Source organism: Manis pentadactyla, chromosome 3 (genome assembly GCF_030020395.1).
Source record: "Manis pentadactyla isolate mManPen7 chromosome 3, mManPen7.hap1, whole genome shotgun sequence".
NCBI classification, from domain to species: Eukaryota; Metazoa; Chordata; class Mammalia; order Pholidota; family Manidae; genus Manis; species Manis pentadactyla.
In genome coordinates, this window is record NC_080021.1 from 18,093,690 (window position 1) to 18,111,830 (window position 18,141).

The following is an 18,141-nucleotide window of genomic DNA, read 5'->3' on the forward strand; positions in this document are numbered from 1 at the left end:
TCCTTGGCAAAAGATTTTGAAAAACATAGCCAAGTGATTCTGTATATGCCTGTATTATCCCTGTCTTCTCATTGACATCCTTAAGTTGAGAACTACAAACATGTGTTTTTTATTTTTATGTGTTTGAAAATCTTATCAATGAAAGTAATGAATAATTGGTTTCTTTCTTGAACAACAGATGAAGAACCATAGGTTAACAGTCTCTAAAAAATCATCTTAGACCTAGGAAAGAGATGGCTGATTTATATTCTCTGCAAGGTTGATGCATTTTAGGTTGAAATATACTAGTATTAATTAGCATCCTCGGGTTTGCATCATTGAGTATATTGTCAACATTCTCATCTTGTCCAGTATAAATACATTTTTTTTAGGTAGTTTGTGAGATGATATTTAAAATGCTGTAGAAAAACATTGGTCTTGCCTTGTTCAGTGGTTATAGAGCTGAATATTAAATCTATTCTAAAAGGTCTCTATTTTCCTTTGGTTTTGTTGATTTTCCATTTAATTTCCGGTCTTTTATACTGAACCCATCCTTAACTTTGCCAAAAACTTAGTATTTCTATTGTTGAAACCAAGAAGTGAGACATAACTATATTTTAACCTTAATTTTAATTCAAGTGTGATTTTTACTTGAAAGCACTGTCTTCTTCCCCTTTTTGGGAGGACTTTAAAGAAAGATGTTTTACTTCATTCACCAATCATTGCGTGCTTTCAAAGCTATGAGCCATCCTAAATATAGCTGTGCAAAGCTAAAATGTATGCATGTTTTCTAGTGTTTGTTTTCTCTTTTCTTGTCCTACTTCATGGATAACTCCAGAAACAGAAAAATACTACCTACCTCCTTTAAGGTAATTGACCTGCCTGCCCATGAGAGAGGGCACAAATTAAGTACTTTTACTGAAGATTACCAGCTACCAAATAGTATATTCATGTAATTAATTTTTATGTATTCTGAACTCAGTTGTTCTTTATCTTGCCAGGAGCTGAATGAAAACAAGAGCACCCCAAGAAAAGAAAAAGAGGAATGGCTTTCAAAGCAGAAAGAGAACATACAGCATTTCCAAGAAGAGGAAAAGACCAATCTTCTTCAGCATCAGAGCCGGTACCTAGAGCTGCAATGCCGTCGCTTCGAAAGAAAGCTGTTACTTGGGTGCCACAACTTGGAGCAGGACCTTGTCAGGGAGGTATGTGTAAATGGTGTGAAATCAGAATCTTCCTGAAAATATGTCAGTCACATCCCACCCTCAGGGCCTTAGAGCGCCTCTGCTTGCCTTTGCCTAAGTCCTTCTTCCCTGGAAACCCAACCCACACAGTTCACCTTCTCCCTCACTTCATATCTCCTCAATTCTGATCTCCAAATCTTCCTCCCTTCTTTAAATATTCTTGCAGTCCTCTCTCTCTCTCTCTCTCTCACACACACCACACACACACACACACACACACACACATACGTGCACACACTTTTTATGGGGATCTCTCTCTCCCCAAGTAGAATGGAAATTAGATGAAGTCCCAGGTTCTGTTCAGGGCTTTTATATCCAGTGGCTAGATATATCCAGGCCTTGTAGCTAGTGGCTGGCCCATAATAGTTATTCAATAAATATGTATTAAGTAAATATATAATAAATATTAATTCCATGAATGAAAGAACTGTTAATTTTTAAATATGAGAAAATTAATAGGATAACTTATGCCTTTTCATCCGAAATGGGTGCCATGAAGGTATATACTACGATTTAACATAGTTTTATAATCATGAAATTATTCATTGGGAATATGTAGAAACTTAGCCAATGAAAACAACTGTTCTCATTATCAGGTATACCTATGAGCATAGATCAATTTATTTCCAAGAGTGGCTTAAAATAAACTTCAAGTATAACATAATTATTCAAATTCACTAATAATTAAAGAAATTCAAATGAAAACAATTGCATCAATTAGATAAGATCGGTCTAAAAAATTGGTTAGTCCTAGTAGTGGCATGGGAAAGTGGTCAATGTTGGTAAGAATATAAGTTGACCCTGCCATTTTGGAGCATAATTCATCAGCTTTAACAATTTAATTTGCATGTATCTTCTACCCATCGAATCCGCTTCTAGAATTCTATCCTAAAGAAATAGTAACATAATTACATGGTGTATCATGTGTAGATGTTTATTGAAAATTTGTCATAAAACAAAAAATAGATAAACTATGGCATCAGAAAGCACAAGCTTCCTATAAAAAATTTTTTTAAATCTGTATTTGTCCATTATATTTTTAGGTAAAGAAAGCATATTATATGCCTATAATGTATATTGTTATTCAATTTTAAAACTGTATGTTTTTGTGTAATAGTTGTGTCACGAAAAGCATGGGGAAGGTTGGGAAACATATGCACCAAATGTTGGCCCCTCGAGAAGGGGCAGCAGAGGCAAAGGGGGCACGTCTGACTTCCTTCTACATAGAAAAAGAGAGAGAGTGTGTGTGAGTGTATGTGTGTGTGTGTTGTACATTTGATCTTTTAAACTGAAAAAAATTGTAGTAACATTTATTGATCATGAGGTAGGTATTCTGACAGCTTTCCACTTATGAACTCATTTCACCCTCACGTTAATTTTATGAAACAGCTATGTTATGGTCTCCATTTGAGAAGTAATGAAATGGAAGCACAGAGAGTTTAAGTAATTAACCCAAGGACTCACTGCTTGTCAGTAGCAGAGCCAGGATTTAGAAAGCAGGCAGCCTAGCCCTGGAGTCTTGTGTTCTTAACCACTGCACTATACTGGGTATACTGCATGTAATAGAATTGAATGTATACTCTGAAGAAATTCACAGGATGACTTAGAAATCCTGTTCAATACAAAATTAGGAAACATAAATGATGGAAAGAGAGTAGAAAGGACATTAAGTCTCTTGGGACAGATTTGATATGTCTTAAGCTTATTGCTAAAAGTAGTATAAATAGTAAATGAACAGATAAGGCAATTGTACTACTAATTGCCCATTTTCTACAGTTCCAGTAATAAAAGTCTAATATTCACTGTGCAGCCATTATTAAATCAGAGGATTACATCTATATATCCTGGTTATTCTGTTTCTTAGGATTTTTTTTCTCCTGGCCTTGTACATCAGCAAATTACACCTTTGTCTTTTTTATGGATTAGGAATTAAATAAAAGAAAGGATCAAAAGGACTTAGAGCATGCAATGCTTCTGCAACAGCATGAATCCACACAAGAACTGGAGTTCCGCCACCTCAACACAGTGCAGAAGATGCGCTGTGAGTTGATGAGTCTGCAGCATCAAACCGAGCTCACTGACCAGCTGGAGCGTAATAAACGGAGAGAGCGAGAACTAAGGCGGAAGCATGTCATGCAGGTTCGACAGCAGCCGAAGAGTCTGAAGGTACCTTTAGCCTAAGCTTCTTGGCAAAGGAGAACAGATAAAAGGCATCATGTAAACAGTAAAAGTCTAAGCCAGATGTCTGTCATCAAGAAATTGAATAAACTTTTTTTCTTTTCATTTTCAGCATGTTGGGTTAGTGTTGGTGTATAGGGTCTATGGCTACAGACTTCTGCTTGTGTATTTCTCAGCAGAGTACCAAAAACTGGCCAGAACTTTTTAACTGTGGAAAGTGTCATAAATAAGATTCAAAATTCTCATTTTAAGTGCACCCAAATGTCCAGTGTTGATACTACAATCTACATATCAACATAGTAACCTGCTGGCTTCTCTCAGTTATTCCAAGTTTTATAGTTTTGGAATCTTATTTCCTCTGAATGTGATTTGTATCCAAAAGAGGCAGTAAGTTCTTAATTAGTACAGAAACCAGTGAATGAAAAATGCCTTTTTACCCCCTCTCCCTTCATTGTCAGTACTCATCTTTAGAGGAATAGTGGAATTATCACACTGTTACTCCCATTCTTTCTGTGTTTGGTAACATAGGTAAGACCAGGGCATGTGTAGTTGGAGTGTATTTTTTTAATTAGTACATCAGAGTGAAGCAAGGTATTATATGCTCTCTTGTAGACAAATAAGGAAAGACAAGTGTTGGTGATATATAATATCAAAGGACTTTAAATTTTGTATTTGCTTTGATAGAGAAATTTATTTATATGATACAAAATTCAAAAGATGCCAAAGTGTATTTATTATAAAGTTAAAGGTTTCCCTCTCCTTGTTCTTTAGGCCACCTGGTCCAGCCCCCTCTACCAAAATCAACCATAGTTAACAATTCCAAGGAATTTTCAAATTTTATAACTTGTAATGAATAAGTATAATCACATGAATCTTAATAAACAAAAAACCAAAATGACCCACTATATATGTTGTCACCCACAGTAGTACCTCAGTTAATCTGTACATGTCTGCACATTGTAAACTTGTATTTACATCCAATAAGGCCCCGGTTCCACACTATCTTCTTTATCCCCTTTTTCAAACTCTTTGGCAATTTAACTATAAAACTATCAGGTAACAACACTTACCTGAATAACTCTCCTGAAGTGAAGTGGAATTCACTCACAGAAGTAATCTGTGTCCAAACCAGAAGCTAAACCACACCTAGTGGTATCTCTGATTCCTATTCAACTCCATTCATACAAGTTGTCCTGAACAAAACACAGAAGCAAAGCTAAGATTCACCCTCTCCTTGTGAATCTAAGTAAAATTTTATACTTTGCTGTATCTTCAAAACAGCTAATGAACATCGTTTACAGAGTGGCTCGTACGTTGACTACCCTCATAACCGTCATTAGTTAATGCTTATCACAATCAGAATTCATAATGATTTTCCAGATTTATTTTGTCTTTGTAGTAGTTACATAGTAGGGTTTCCCACCAAAAGATATTTAAAGCATGTGTATAAAATGAATTACAGTTTTAAAGTGAGCAGCACCCAGAAGTAAACCAAACTGAAAGCTTGTTTAGTGTCTTTGGTCAGAGCATAAATCTGATACGACTTCATTTCTCTGGGGCTTGGAAGAGGTTAGTTGTTTGCTGTTTAGCCCTTCCTTTTTGTTCCCTGTTGTGGCACCCTTCTCAGTTTGAAAGCTTGTAGACACTAGTCTGATTTTCACAGATACTGTTAAAAAATCAAGGGGAAAAATAATGTCTCACAGTCGTAGTCAGACTTCAGATAGAAAGCGTCCTTCTCATGATACATAAGCTCAAGATTTCCCATAAAAGAAATTGTTCTGTTACTTTAGTGGGAAAGAAAATCACCATGTTCCTCTTAGTTGTATATATCTATCTACTTGCACAATTTGAACAAAACAGACTCTTTTTTTAAAATTAAGGTATCATTGATAAACAATCTTAAGGTTTCACATGAGCAACATTGTGGTTTCAACATTCATTCATACTATCCAGTCCCCCCCAACCCACTGCAGTCACTGTCAATCAGCGTAGTAAGACACTATAGAGTCATTACTGTCTTCTCCGTGCTGTGCTGCGTTCCCTGTGAACCCACTATATTGTGAGTGCTAATAATAGTGCCCTTAATCCCCTTCTCCATCCCTCCCCACCCACGCTCCCCAACCCCTTCCCTTTGGTAACCCTAGTTCCTTCTTGGAGAAAACAGACTCTATTTTAACATCATGTCATTTCATTTACATAAGTAATAGTTGCAACTTTTTAAAGGTAAATTTGTACTTGCTAAGTAGAAGTTCAACTTCAATAGCTGCAACTATTCCAACTTTCTCCAAGACTTTAAGGGGGATAGGGACTTCAGTTTGCACACTTAGGTAAGCTGACAGTATTTGTAGACATTGGGGCACCATTTCTGAGGAATGACTTGGGTAAACACCTATTGTTTATCTGCCATTTCTTCATCTGCCATTAGGTGACGTTTTGTCAGTATTAAGTGATTAAGAAACAACTGGAACATGTTTATCCTGCTTTCACTTGAGTGAAACATTGACTAATACAGTTTGTTCTTGGTATAAGTATTAATCTTGTTGAGAAAAATTTTCAGGGCATTCCTTTTTGTCATTAGCTAGTGATATGGAGTGACTATAGTTTTCTTGGTAATATATTTGAATATTTAAAAGTTTTTTAAAGAATGGAGGCTGTTACACAAAGTCAGAAGAGAATTCTAAATTTCACTGTTCCATTTCTGGCTAACTTGGAGGAATTTTATTAACCAAGGGCAGTATTTAAGAGCAGTGCTAAGCGTAACTAAACCAAGAGTTTGTCTTTCTAGCTAGACATTTCTTGACCCTTCACACAATGAAGGTACTTGACTATGACTTAGTACCTCAATTGGTGTAAAATGCAGAAAAGGATATATATTTGATTTTGTAGTATCGGAGCAAAGAATGTGAACTAGTTCCTTGACAAGAGTATTTGGTCATACAAGCATTTGCACACTTAGTTAACCATTCAATATCTGGCAGTATATATATTGAGGTAAATAATTTCAACTATAGGTTCTGCCTTTGTGTAGCAAATGAGTGTTGTTACTTGTAGGCTTGATGGGTATACCTTATAAAATATATCTCATCTTACTAAGTTTTGTTGAAACTTGAGTTCATAGAATAATTAACCTGTGATTTAAAGCCAGAGTTATTTATTCTGTTTCTGAACTCAAATTATTTTATCTCAAAAATGTTAATGTAGTCTGATATCATTACCCCAAGAAGGGTTGTCCCTTCTCTTGCCTCATAACTTTTCTTTGACCTTTGAAAGATTAGTTAGCTGACTTTCAGGTTTTTGCTCGTGGTGCTAAAGAGTAAACCCTAAGGAGAAGCAGACCCAAAACTTAGCCATCTTAACTGAGCAGTATGACCACAACATTAATGAAATGCTCTCCACTCGAGCTGTAAGTTTACTTTGCTTAGGCAAAACAAATTTAGTGCCCCTTTCCTTCCACCGCCCGAATAAAATCCCAACAATTGAAATATTAAGTTGGAAATGAAAACTCTGCTGCACCTTGGGAAATAGTGATGGTGGTCCATATTCTTCTTGTTCTCAGCATTGCTTGGAAATATGCATGATGCATATGTAATTCTCTTTGATACATTTGGACATGAGGCTCCACATAGGCTCTCTGTTGGTGCCTTGCAGAGGTTTAGTACATATACCAACAGTGTATCAAGATTGGAGAAGCAACTTTGTTAAGCAGTGTTCAAAAAGTAGTACTTTATCTGGAATCCAGATGGTCACATTTGAGTGCGGGTACAAAATAGTTGCTATGTAAGTTTACAGACTTTTTCTTAATGGGCCAGATAGTAAATATTTTAGGAGGAAAAATTGAGGTTATTATGTGGGTATTTACATAGCCATTTAAAATGTGACCATTTCAGAATGTAAAAAACCATTCCTAATTAGTGGACTATTGAAAAACAAAAACAGAAAATCAGGTAGCTGTTCAGATTTGGCCCATAAGCTGTGGCATGCTTGTCCCTGTTCTGTAGTTATTTCCATTGGAGAGAAGAGATTCACAGTCTTATATCAATCAGATTCTCTGTTTTTCTTTAAAAAATAATGATTATTTAGGCATCATCCAAATAGCTTATGATAGCTTTATCCTTATAATGCCGTCATTGGTTGCTGTGTTTTCCTTTTCCAGAGATGTTTACTCCAAGATGTAAAAGAGAACAGTTGTGCCCTATAGAAGAGTAGTCTGTCTTAACTTACACCTCCTCCTTTCCAAAGGTCATGAAAAGATAGCTCACAGGAGGATATATCTGTTTTCTTTCTCTCTTTCAGCCGCATTTGGATGAAGCACAGGAGGCAGAGTGCCAGGCTTTGAAAACGCAGCTGCAGCAGGAACTGGAGCTGCTGACTGAACTTCAGAGCAAGATCAAAATGCAGGCTGAGGCACAAGACGCTCAGGAGCTTCGGGAGCTTGAACAGAGGGTCTCCCTCCGCAAGGCACTCTTAAAACAACAGGTATACGTAATAGAAAAAAGTAATTGTGCCAGTATTTGCTTTCATCAAAATCATGACAGAGGTGGCATTAGATTGTTTTCACAATACCATATTTCCTTAATTCTAGTTTTGGTAGTGTTTTCTTTTTCTTTAAAATTACTGATTCAGTAATGAACCTTAAAATTAATGAGTGTGATATATTAAAGGAATATACTTAAGTAGTAATTGCTAGAGGAATGATGTGGAGTTATGTGAAGACAGTTGAATTGTAAAAGGATAGCTCTGGCTCCGTCTTCCTCACTTCTTTTGTGTACCTAGTTGTACCTACAGAAATTGGAGAGAAACTTGGATAGTGAAGGAAAAAACTTTAGTAATTGCTTGAGAGAGACAAGGAAAAGGGATCAGGAATATACTTTGTTCATTCATCCCTGGTCTGAAACTGTACAGATTGATGCATTACTAGAAAAGAGAAGGTGAAACCAGTTTTACACAGTTGAAGAGTTAGGCTGAAAATATTATTTCTAGCTGTAGCTTTATTTATTTTACTTATTCTTTGTCATGTATATTAGAACCTGAATCCCTGAATTCACTTGTGTCCTTTAAGGTACTGAGGCTGTGTGTGTGTGTGTGTGTTGGAGAAAGAACAATGGGTAGAAGCTTTTGAGAAAGAAGGAGAGGAAAGGCATTTGTCCTGAGTAGCAGCAGGATATCAGTTGTATCCAGGGTGGAACGCTATGTTCCAGAATTCCTGGGCCATAAGTTCCCAGCAGCTGGCACGGTCTTAGGTCCCCTGTGAGTTAACACGTGCCTAATGGTTTTCTCTATTAAAAATTGTCATTGCTTCTGAACCATTAATTGGCCCATAGATTTTCCTCTACTTTCTACAGTTCTTGTGATAAAAATAGAATACCTCATTTCTATTAAAAAAAATATGTTCTTAAAAACTCCACCTAAATAAGGTGTTGCTATTTCTCTGGCACAGCTGTCTTTATGACTGGCTCCTTTAAGAGTTCCTTGCCTCTAAAAACTATCTCAACTGTGTTTCTCATTTAAGATGGGAAGGCAGAAACACATATAAATTTTTAGAAAAATGTAGTTGTCCCATGTACAGAATTCTTAAATCTGCCTGATTTCAACTTGGATATCTAAAATTTGATTTAAAGTTCCATCTCTTAGGCTTCAAAATTATCACTAAAAGAGAAACCTATAGTATTTCAGTAACAGTGTTATGAGAGAAATATTGGTACTGTTTTATTTGTATTTTTAGCTCCACCTAGTGGCTCCGAGTTAAAGAGAGCTAATTAGTATCTTAGGTGTAGTCTTATTTCAATATATGAACTAAGGCCTTCATGTTCTACAAAATCAGGTAAAATGTTGGCATGGGGCTGATACCATTGCCGGAAGTGCAGTGGCACTCTCATCCATTGTTAATGCGTTTTGGACAGCAATTTGGAAGTATAAACTGATCTTTGAAAATGTTAAGCAAAGAATTTAGAGAATTTAGAGAAAAGAAATCCTGAATACAGGAAAAGCAATACACATCAATATGTTACCTATGGCATGGTTTATAATGGTTTAAAACACCTAACCATCTAAAATAATTAAGTGCTTATGACCAAGCCACTTAATAAAATCTTACTCAACCATTTAAATAATGGCTATAAAGATAGTATTAATGTGGAAAAATGCTTATGAGGTGTTGAATAAAATAAAGACAAATCACACTTAAAGTGAGTGGTACTAATACTTATAATGGCTATATTAACATGGTAGATTGGTTGAGGTGGTTTGTATTTGATAATAGACATGCATAAGATTATTTAGTATTAAAAATAATAAAAGAAACAGTGGAATAAATCTACAGTGCTTTGAGTTGCTACTTGATTTTTAGGGCTCATGTTTATATTTCAAGTGAAGTGCATGACTATAAAGCAGTTTGGGGTCAGTCAGTTGGCAACTACCAAGGCAGTGATATACCCATGGTATGATTTGAAAACATCATAACATCCGTATTTTCTGTACTTTGTGCCTACTGGTTGTACAGATAAGAAACAGTCATCTGAAAATAGAGGTGGAACCAGAGAGAATGTTAGTTCTTTCTGGATGAATAATAATTCTGTTTGAAGATTGCTTTCAGCCTCCAAATGAACCAAGAATTTTTCTCCAGGTCGAGACACCAACAGAGGATGCCTCAGTTGAGGCTCACATGAGGTCTTACTGCAAATTTCCTTGTGCTTCATTTACGTTAAAGTTTCAGCAAAATGACAACATAACTATAAATGTTAAATTCTATGTGCATTCCATACATGCATATAAAGTGGCAATATTTCCAAAGTATAAATGGGCTTTTCTCTGTCTTATTTCCTTTAATTTTCCCTGAATATTTCACTTAATATCAACAAGATGGTTGGTAGTTTTTAAATAAGAATTGACAATTGGAATATCTTACAGGACCTTCCGAACTGAAAATATTCACACATTTGATTTCAGAGAAGATAGGTTAGGAGAGAAGTCTCAGAAGTTTTATATCCAGTGAAACCACCTTTCTTATTTACAGCAATAAATAAGATATTTTCAAAGAAATGGGGGTTAATATAACCTATCACAAATCTTAGTTTTAATTTTTATTGAAAAATATTTTGAGTTTCTTAAATGACAAAACTAATTCAGCAACAAAAATTGAAGCTATGCTTACTAGATGAAAGTGGATAAGCATTAATGTGTGTAATATTTTTATCAGGAGTTTCCTTCAAATAATATACAGGGCATTCAAATTAGTTAAATACTCAGTACAAGCCTATCCTTTATTAGGTCCTTTGAATGAAATGTTCTTAATAAATGGATTTTTGAAATTTTAAAATAGAAAAGATTTAAAAGAAAAATTTGAAGTTATTTGAATCCTTACAGATATATAAATTTAATTCTATAAGAATTGGGTAGTTTATATGTAGATATTAAAAGTGGAAAAGTTACTTTACAAATGCATATTTTTTTAAACCTGTCAATTATAGAGAAACAAATAGAAATTAAAATGTCTTTAATCTCACCACTCAGAAATCACCAGTTAACAATTTGATATCTTTCCCTTAGAAGAAGCATTGTGTCTAATCTAGGTTCTCTTTCAACCTTCATTAGGAAGTGCCCTCTCTAAACCTTTGTGACACTTTAGTACTTAGAGTTTAATAATTTTCAAACTCACCCTACCAAAGTCCATTCTGGCCGATTTGTAATTGCCCACACACATTTTATCATTTTGCATGTCTTTGCCCATGTTCCCTCTGCTGAATATATCTTCCCCTTCCCTTGTCTTCTGGTAAACTTGTGCTTTTCCTTCCGAATCCAGTTTCTGTCACCTTCTCTGAGAAGACTTCTTTGCCCTACTCCTCTTCCCCTGTACAGTGAAGTACTCCATCCCTTTGTATTTCTGCTTTACCTTATAAATCTGTTATTACATCTTATCATATTATGTGGCAGTTTTTTATTTGCATGTGTTTCCATGCTAAATCGTGTGTTTTTAAAAGGGCACTTTAAAAAACAACACATAAGAGAAGACTTGATAATATGGGTGAATGTTGTAACCACAATGTTGCTCATGTGAAACCTTCATAAGATTGTATATCAATGATAACTTAGTAAAAAATATATACATAAAAATTAAGCACATTTGTTGAGCTAGATTTCTGTGTAGAGAACAATGACTATTGGCTTAAGTCCTCAAGTATCTTGAAACCTAATTTAATACTTCTTTACAAATACTCTTTATTTCCTATTTTTTAAAAACTTTGTATCATGGAAATTTTCAAACATACAGAAAAAGTATTAGTGAAATTATGAAGAACTAGTACAATTAAGTCCCCAAATACTCATTACCCAACTTCAACAGTTATCAGTATCTTGTTTATATTTCATCTGTTTCCCGACTCCACATGCAGCTTTTTAGGGGAGCAGAATAGGGGGCAGAGTATCTGAAATATTTTAAAGCAAATCCCAGCATAGAATCATTTCACTCCCAACACAGATAAGGAAATAAGGACTCTTTTACTTCAACATAGTCATAATTCCATTGTGTTAACTAACAAAATTATAATAAATGTTTAAGATTACCTAATACTCAGTCCATACTTAGATTTCCCTTTGTATCTAAAAAAAGGTCTTCTTGGTTTATTTAGATTGGGGCCCAAACATGGTGTAGACATTGCATTTGATTGTCTTTTAAGCCTTTTAGTCTCCCGTGCCCTTTTTTTTATTATTGTGGACTGGGTCATTTGCTTTGTAGGAATTCTCACATTTGAATTTGGCTGATTCCATCCTCATGGTGTCATTTAATGCATTCCTCTTTACTTTACATTTCCTGTAAACTGGTAATTAGATCTAGGGGCATGATTATATTTACTTTAAATTTTTTTTCCTTTAAAAATTTTTTTTGAGGAATTTTCATAAGGGTTACTGTGTTACACTTCCTTTTGCATCACATCAAAAGATATATAATGTTTAGTTGTCCCACTTTGAAGTCATATTTGATGAGTGGGCTCAGATATTCTCATTCATTAACAATTTCTCCATCAACTTTTTCCCATTGTCATTGACTTTATTGTGTATTTTTCACACTAAAATCTATTTATAGTCAGCTATATATATTTGTAAACCTTTGAGTTGTCCAAAACTGATTATGACGGCTACCCAACCACTGATTTCTAAGTACATAGCATCTCCTAATTTTCTAATGGAAATTTTATAGTTTTTGTTTGTTTTTCACTCAATGCTCTGATCTTCCTGGAATATGGTATCAGATGAGGTTCCATTTTTATTTTCTTCCAGATGGTTAGCCACTTGTGCCTGTGTTGTTTTTCCCATTAAATTAATTAGTGCTTTTGTCCTGCATTAAAAACTTACAAACTTCATTCTGTTTCTATGTTACTAATTACTGGTTCCTACACCAATACCATATTTATTATATAGAGTGACCTTATGGTGTATCTAATGAGGCTAGATTCTCCTTACACATTTTCTTTTTCAGTCTTTTTACCTAATGGATTTGGTAGCCATTGATGATAATTGCCCTGATTTATTGTTTCAGTAGAAATTATTACCTTTGCTTTTAAGAACTTGATTTTACACATTTTAGCAATATAAGTTATATATGATTCCTACAGTACATCTCTTTGATTTTTAAATGTACATACTTTAAAATAGCCAGAGTGGACATTTTTATGATTCACTTTAAACCAGAATAATTATTGTTTCTGTAGTTTATAAATTTTTTTAAATAAATGAGCTTTCTTTTTCCTTCCCCCCACCAACCCACAACAGATTGAAGAAGAGAAACTGACATCACAGAATGAGTGCACTGAAAGGATACGAAGCCTGCTGGAGCGTCGAGCAAAAGAGATGAAAGCTGTCGACTTTGAAAGCGAGGGACTAGGTTTTAGAAACATCCATTCTAACCTTGCCCCTGAAGCATTCAGCCACAGCTCCCCCAGAGCTCCTCACAGGGGGCATCCCATAGGTGGCCTACCACAAGCCTGGGGCCATCCAGTGCAAGGTGGGTCCCCAGCCATGCAGGTCACCCTTCTGAGCCAATGCATGGGGTACCCCGAGGTAGCAGTATGGGAGTTCGCAATAGCCTTCGGGTTCTGAGGCGGACAGCTGCCGGAGGATGTACGGAACACGGCATGAACTGAAGCACCAGTGTCACTTGACAACTATCCAATGGGTCACACATGTCTCACACGTAACTTAATATTTGAGAATGGCGAGGAGGAGCCAAGATGGTGCCGTGAGTAGGACAGCGGAAATTTCCTCCCAAAAACATATATATTTTTGAAAATACAACCATTCCTAAAACAGAGACCAGAAGATACAGTACAACAGCCAGGCTACATCTACATCTGCGAGAACCCAGTGCCTCGCGAAGGGGGTAAGATACAAGCCGTGGCCAGGCAGGACCCGAGTGCCCCCCACCCCAGCTCCTGGCAGGAGGAGGAGAGTCAGAGCGGGGAGGGAGAGGGAGCCCAGGACTGCTAAATACCCAGCCCTAGGCATCCGCACCAGAGCACGGACACACAGTGCGTGGTGTGCTGGATACTAGGGAAACTGAACAGTAAAACCTGCGAGCGGGTCCCCACAGCCAGCACACCTGGAACAAAAGAAAAGCAAGTGCTTTTTGAAGGTCTTCAAGGGACAGGGGCCTCACAGCTGGATGGAGGCGTCCTAGCACACTCAGCCGAGCAGCTGGGAATCCCGGGGAAGTCCAGGCGCCCCGACGCCCTGGGCGACAACGCAGCTCGGAGCCCCTCACAGTGATAAACAGCCTCCCACCCATTCCCCCTCTGGTGTGGCCCCACCAGCGCAGAGCAGCAGCCTAAAAGTGGCCACGCCCACAACAACCATGCGGAGCTTACTCCACAGTAGCGGGGCAAGAGTCAGAGACCCGTCTGCACGCAGCTGCCCAGTAAAAGCCGCTGGGGGTCACCGTTCTCCCAGGAAAGGAAGGCCAGGAGCAAGTGGAAAGGGACTTTGATCTCCCAGCAGACACACATGCCAACTGCCTACGACTACCTCTATCACCATGAAAAGGCAGAAGAATTTGATACAGACCAGACTAACCCAGACATCCTCCCCCGAGAGGGAATCTGAGGAGATAGATTTAACCAATCTTCCTGAAAAAGAATTCAAAATAAAGGTCATAACCATGCTGATGGACTTGCAGAGAAATATGCAAGAGCTAAGGAGGGAGAATACAGAAATAAAATAATCTCTGGAAGGACTTAAAAGCTGAATGGATGAGATGCAAGAGGCCATTAATGGAATAGAAATCAATGAACAGGAATGCAGAGAAGCTGACACAGAGAGAGATAAAAGGATCTCCAGGAATGAAACAATATTGAGAGAACTGTGTGGCCAATCAAAACGGAACAATATCCACATTATAGGGGTACCAGAAGAAGAGAGTAAAAAAGGGATAGAGAGTAACTTTGAGGAAATAATTGCTGAAAACTTCCCCAAACTGGGGGAGGAAATAGCCTCTCAGACCACTGAAGCACACAGAATTCCCAACACAAGAGACCCAAGGAGGACAACACCAAGACACATAATAATTAAAATGGCAAAGATCAAAGACAAGGACAGAATATTAAAGGCAGCCAGAGAGAGAAAAAAGGTCACCTACAAAGGAAAACCCATCAGGTTATCATCAGACTTCTCAACAGAAACCTTACAGGCCAGAAGAGAATGGCATGATATATTTAATGCAATGAAACAGAAGGGCCTTGAACCAAGGATACTGTATCCAGCACGATTATCATTTAAATTTGAAGGAGGGATTAAACAATTCCCAGACAAGCAAAAGTTGAGGGAATTTGCCTCCCACAAACCACCTCTACAGGGTATTTTAGAGGGACTGTGCTAGATAGAAGGACTCCTAACACTAAACAGATGTCACCAGAGAAAATAAAATCACAGCAAAGAAAGCGGACCAATCAAATACTAACTAAAGGCAAAAAATAAAATCAACTACCCAAAAAAGCAGTCAAAGGAAACACAAAAGAGCACACACACACACACACACACACACATGAAAAAAAACACCTAACATTCAAAGAATGGAGGAGAAGGAATAAGAAGGGAGAGAAATAAAGAATCATCAGACTGTGTTTATAATAGCTTATAAGTGAGTGAAGTTAGACAGTAATGTAGTAAAAAAGCTAACCTTGAACCTTTGGTAACCAAAACCTAAAGCCTGCAATCTCAGTAAGTGCATATCTTTCAATAATCACCCTAAATGTAAATGGACTGAATGCACCAATCAAAAGACACAGAGTAATAGAATGGATAAAAAAGCAAGACCCATCTATATGCTGCTTACAAGAGACTCACCTCAAACCCAAAGACATGCACAGACTAAAAGTCAAGGGATGGAGAAAGATATTTCATGCAAACAAGGAGCAAAAAGCAGGTGTTGCAGTACTAGTGTCAGACTAAATAGACTTCAAAACAAAGAAAGTCACAAGGACATTACATAATGATAAAGGTGTCAATCCAACCAGAGGATATAACCATTATAAATATATACACACCGAATACAGGAGCACCAACATATGTGAAACAAATACTAACAATTAAAGGAGGAAATAGAATGCAATGCATTCATTTTAGGAGACTTCAACACACCACTCACTCCACAGGACAGATCCACCAGACAGAAAACAAGTAAGGACACAGAGGCACTGAACAACACACTGGAACAGATGGACCTAATAGACATCTATAGAACTCTACACCCAAAAGCAACAGGATACACATTCTTCTCAAGTGCACATGGAACATTCTCCAAAATAGACCACATACTAGGCCACAAAAAGAGCCTCAGTAAATTCCAAAAGATTGAAAGTCTACCAACCATATTCTCAGACCACAAAGGCATAAAACTAGAAATAAATTGCACAAAGAAAGCAAAAAGGCTCACAAGCACATGGAGGCTTAACAACATGCTCCTAAATAATCAATGGATCAACAACCAAATCAAAATAATTGAGAATGGCCATTCCGCTGGGACAGTCCACCAAAGGAAACTCCCCATAGACGTCATCACAAGCGGCCTCCTCGCTTGCGTGCTACCGTGTGGAAGCTGAGTGCATGTGGTATATTTTATTAATTTTTGTCAAGCGTTCTGTTTTGTGTTTACTAATTGGGATGTCATAGTATTTAGCTTTCAGGTTTTGTGTTTTGTTTTATTTTTAACTTTTGGGGAAATTTTATGTAAAGGGGAATTGGTGTGTATGTGTGTTTATCAAATACGCACACATACAGTGCACGTGGTAAAAAGAAACTGGTTAGGTGGGGGTATTTTCTGAAAACTGCAAAAACAATTCAGCAACGTGGCTTGAGTCGTCACTTTTGGATAATTCTACCCTAAGAAATTTGTGAAAAGATCTAAAGCCTTTCTCTGTATACCCCAGGTTCTTATGAGCCGCTCACAGCAGGCAGCATATGCTAAAACAAGTTATTATGGAAACACACCTGTATCCCCTCACCTATGTATTTTGTTTATTAAATAAATGCATTCTGTCTGACTTTTGTTGATTAAATTGGCCTCATTTGGAGTAGGAAAAAAGTGGAAATCCATGAACACTAAAGGGTTGCATTGACTCTATCAGAGAGTAGAAGACAACCTAATTCTTTTTCTGAATGCTGCAAGCTTGTCAGTGATTTTTTTTTTGGTCCATTCAACTGTGCCTTCTTTGTGGCATGGTGGGATGGAGGTGCTTCAGGAGATCACAAGTTTTGTGGAAATTGCATCATCAAACCTGTGAGCCTCCAAAGGGGAAGACAAAAAGGGTGAGAGGGGCCCCTGAAAGCTCATATGATGGGTATGTTCAATAGCAGAGTGAGGAGATGAAGCCTATATATATCCTGACGTTTTGTTGCTTATGCTGTGATATGTCATCCTAGCTGAGCTAAGCTCTGTTAACTTCCAAGATTCCAAGCAGTACTTTTACTTTGTTTATACAAAAACAAAGACATATAGCCAATACAAATCAAAGGCCAGAGGTATTTGAATGATGCCGTATTTACAGACCGCCATCTCCTGGAATTCTCATCACACTACTTAGACATAATTCGATGACCCCTTTTTGGTTTATGGGGTTTCCTGTTTACAAGTAGAATAGCCTGTTATTTAAGTGCTTAGTTGCCATAGTGAGCCAGGAGTCACTAAGCCTGTGACTTTACCAGCTGCTGACTAACCCTCAGCATGACTGTAGGTTTTGCTGCAAGTGCAGGTCCTCTTCTTTTTTTTTTTTTTAATTGCTGTTTTTGTTGCTGCAATACTTTACAAACTTATAGTTCCTTGAGACTTAGTGATTGCTTGGCATCATGTTAACATCACACGACAGAAAACACCACTTCCAGAAGTCTAAAGCCTCGGTGCTAAAGTACTATTGAAAAGGAACCAGCAAGTTTGGCAAATTAAAAAAAAAAACACAACAAAAACTAAAGTGAGCTATGGTGGTCAGGAAATCTCTTGACGAAAGCTAACTTCTCTTTTCCAGAGAGGGGTGTGTTTTGTTTTATTTTGTTTTGTTTTGCAATGAAGAATCCACCCGACGCTGACAGGTGTGACTTGGGGTCCCACCGCCAGTGTGGAGACTGAGCTGCAGGCGGGTGGGGAGCCATCAATATGACTTGAAGGGAGAAAATGTCCTTCCCAGTGAGCACTCAAAGTTCCTTAGGTTACTGTCCTGCCCTCTCCCCAGTTGTCTTGAAGCACCAGGAGCCCTGCTGCTGA

General features: G+C 37.3%; 1 protein-coding gene across 1 annotated transcript in view; it reads left to right on the top strand.

Annotated features, from left to right (window-relative positions):
• LOC130682831 (serine/threonine-protein kinase TAO1-like) overlaps positions 1–15,931 on the top strand; it is a 60,264-nt gene extending 44,333 nt beyond the window's left edge. The window contains 5 exon segments of the mRNA XM_057497778.1: positions 981–1,184; positions 3,150–3,389; positions 7,695–7,877; positions 13,167–13,403; positions 13,406–15,931. Of these exon segments, the coding sequence (XP_057353761.1) occupies positions 981–1,184; positions 3,150–3,389; positions 7,695–7,877; positions 13,167–13,403; positions 13,406–13,591 (1,050 nt within the window). The 3' untranslated portion in view covers positions 13,592–15,931.
• The last annotated feature ends 2,210 nt before the right edge of the window (positions 15,932–18,141 follow it).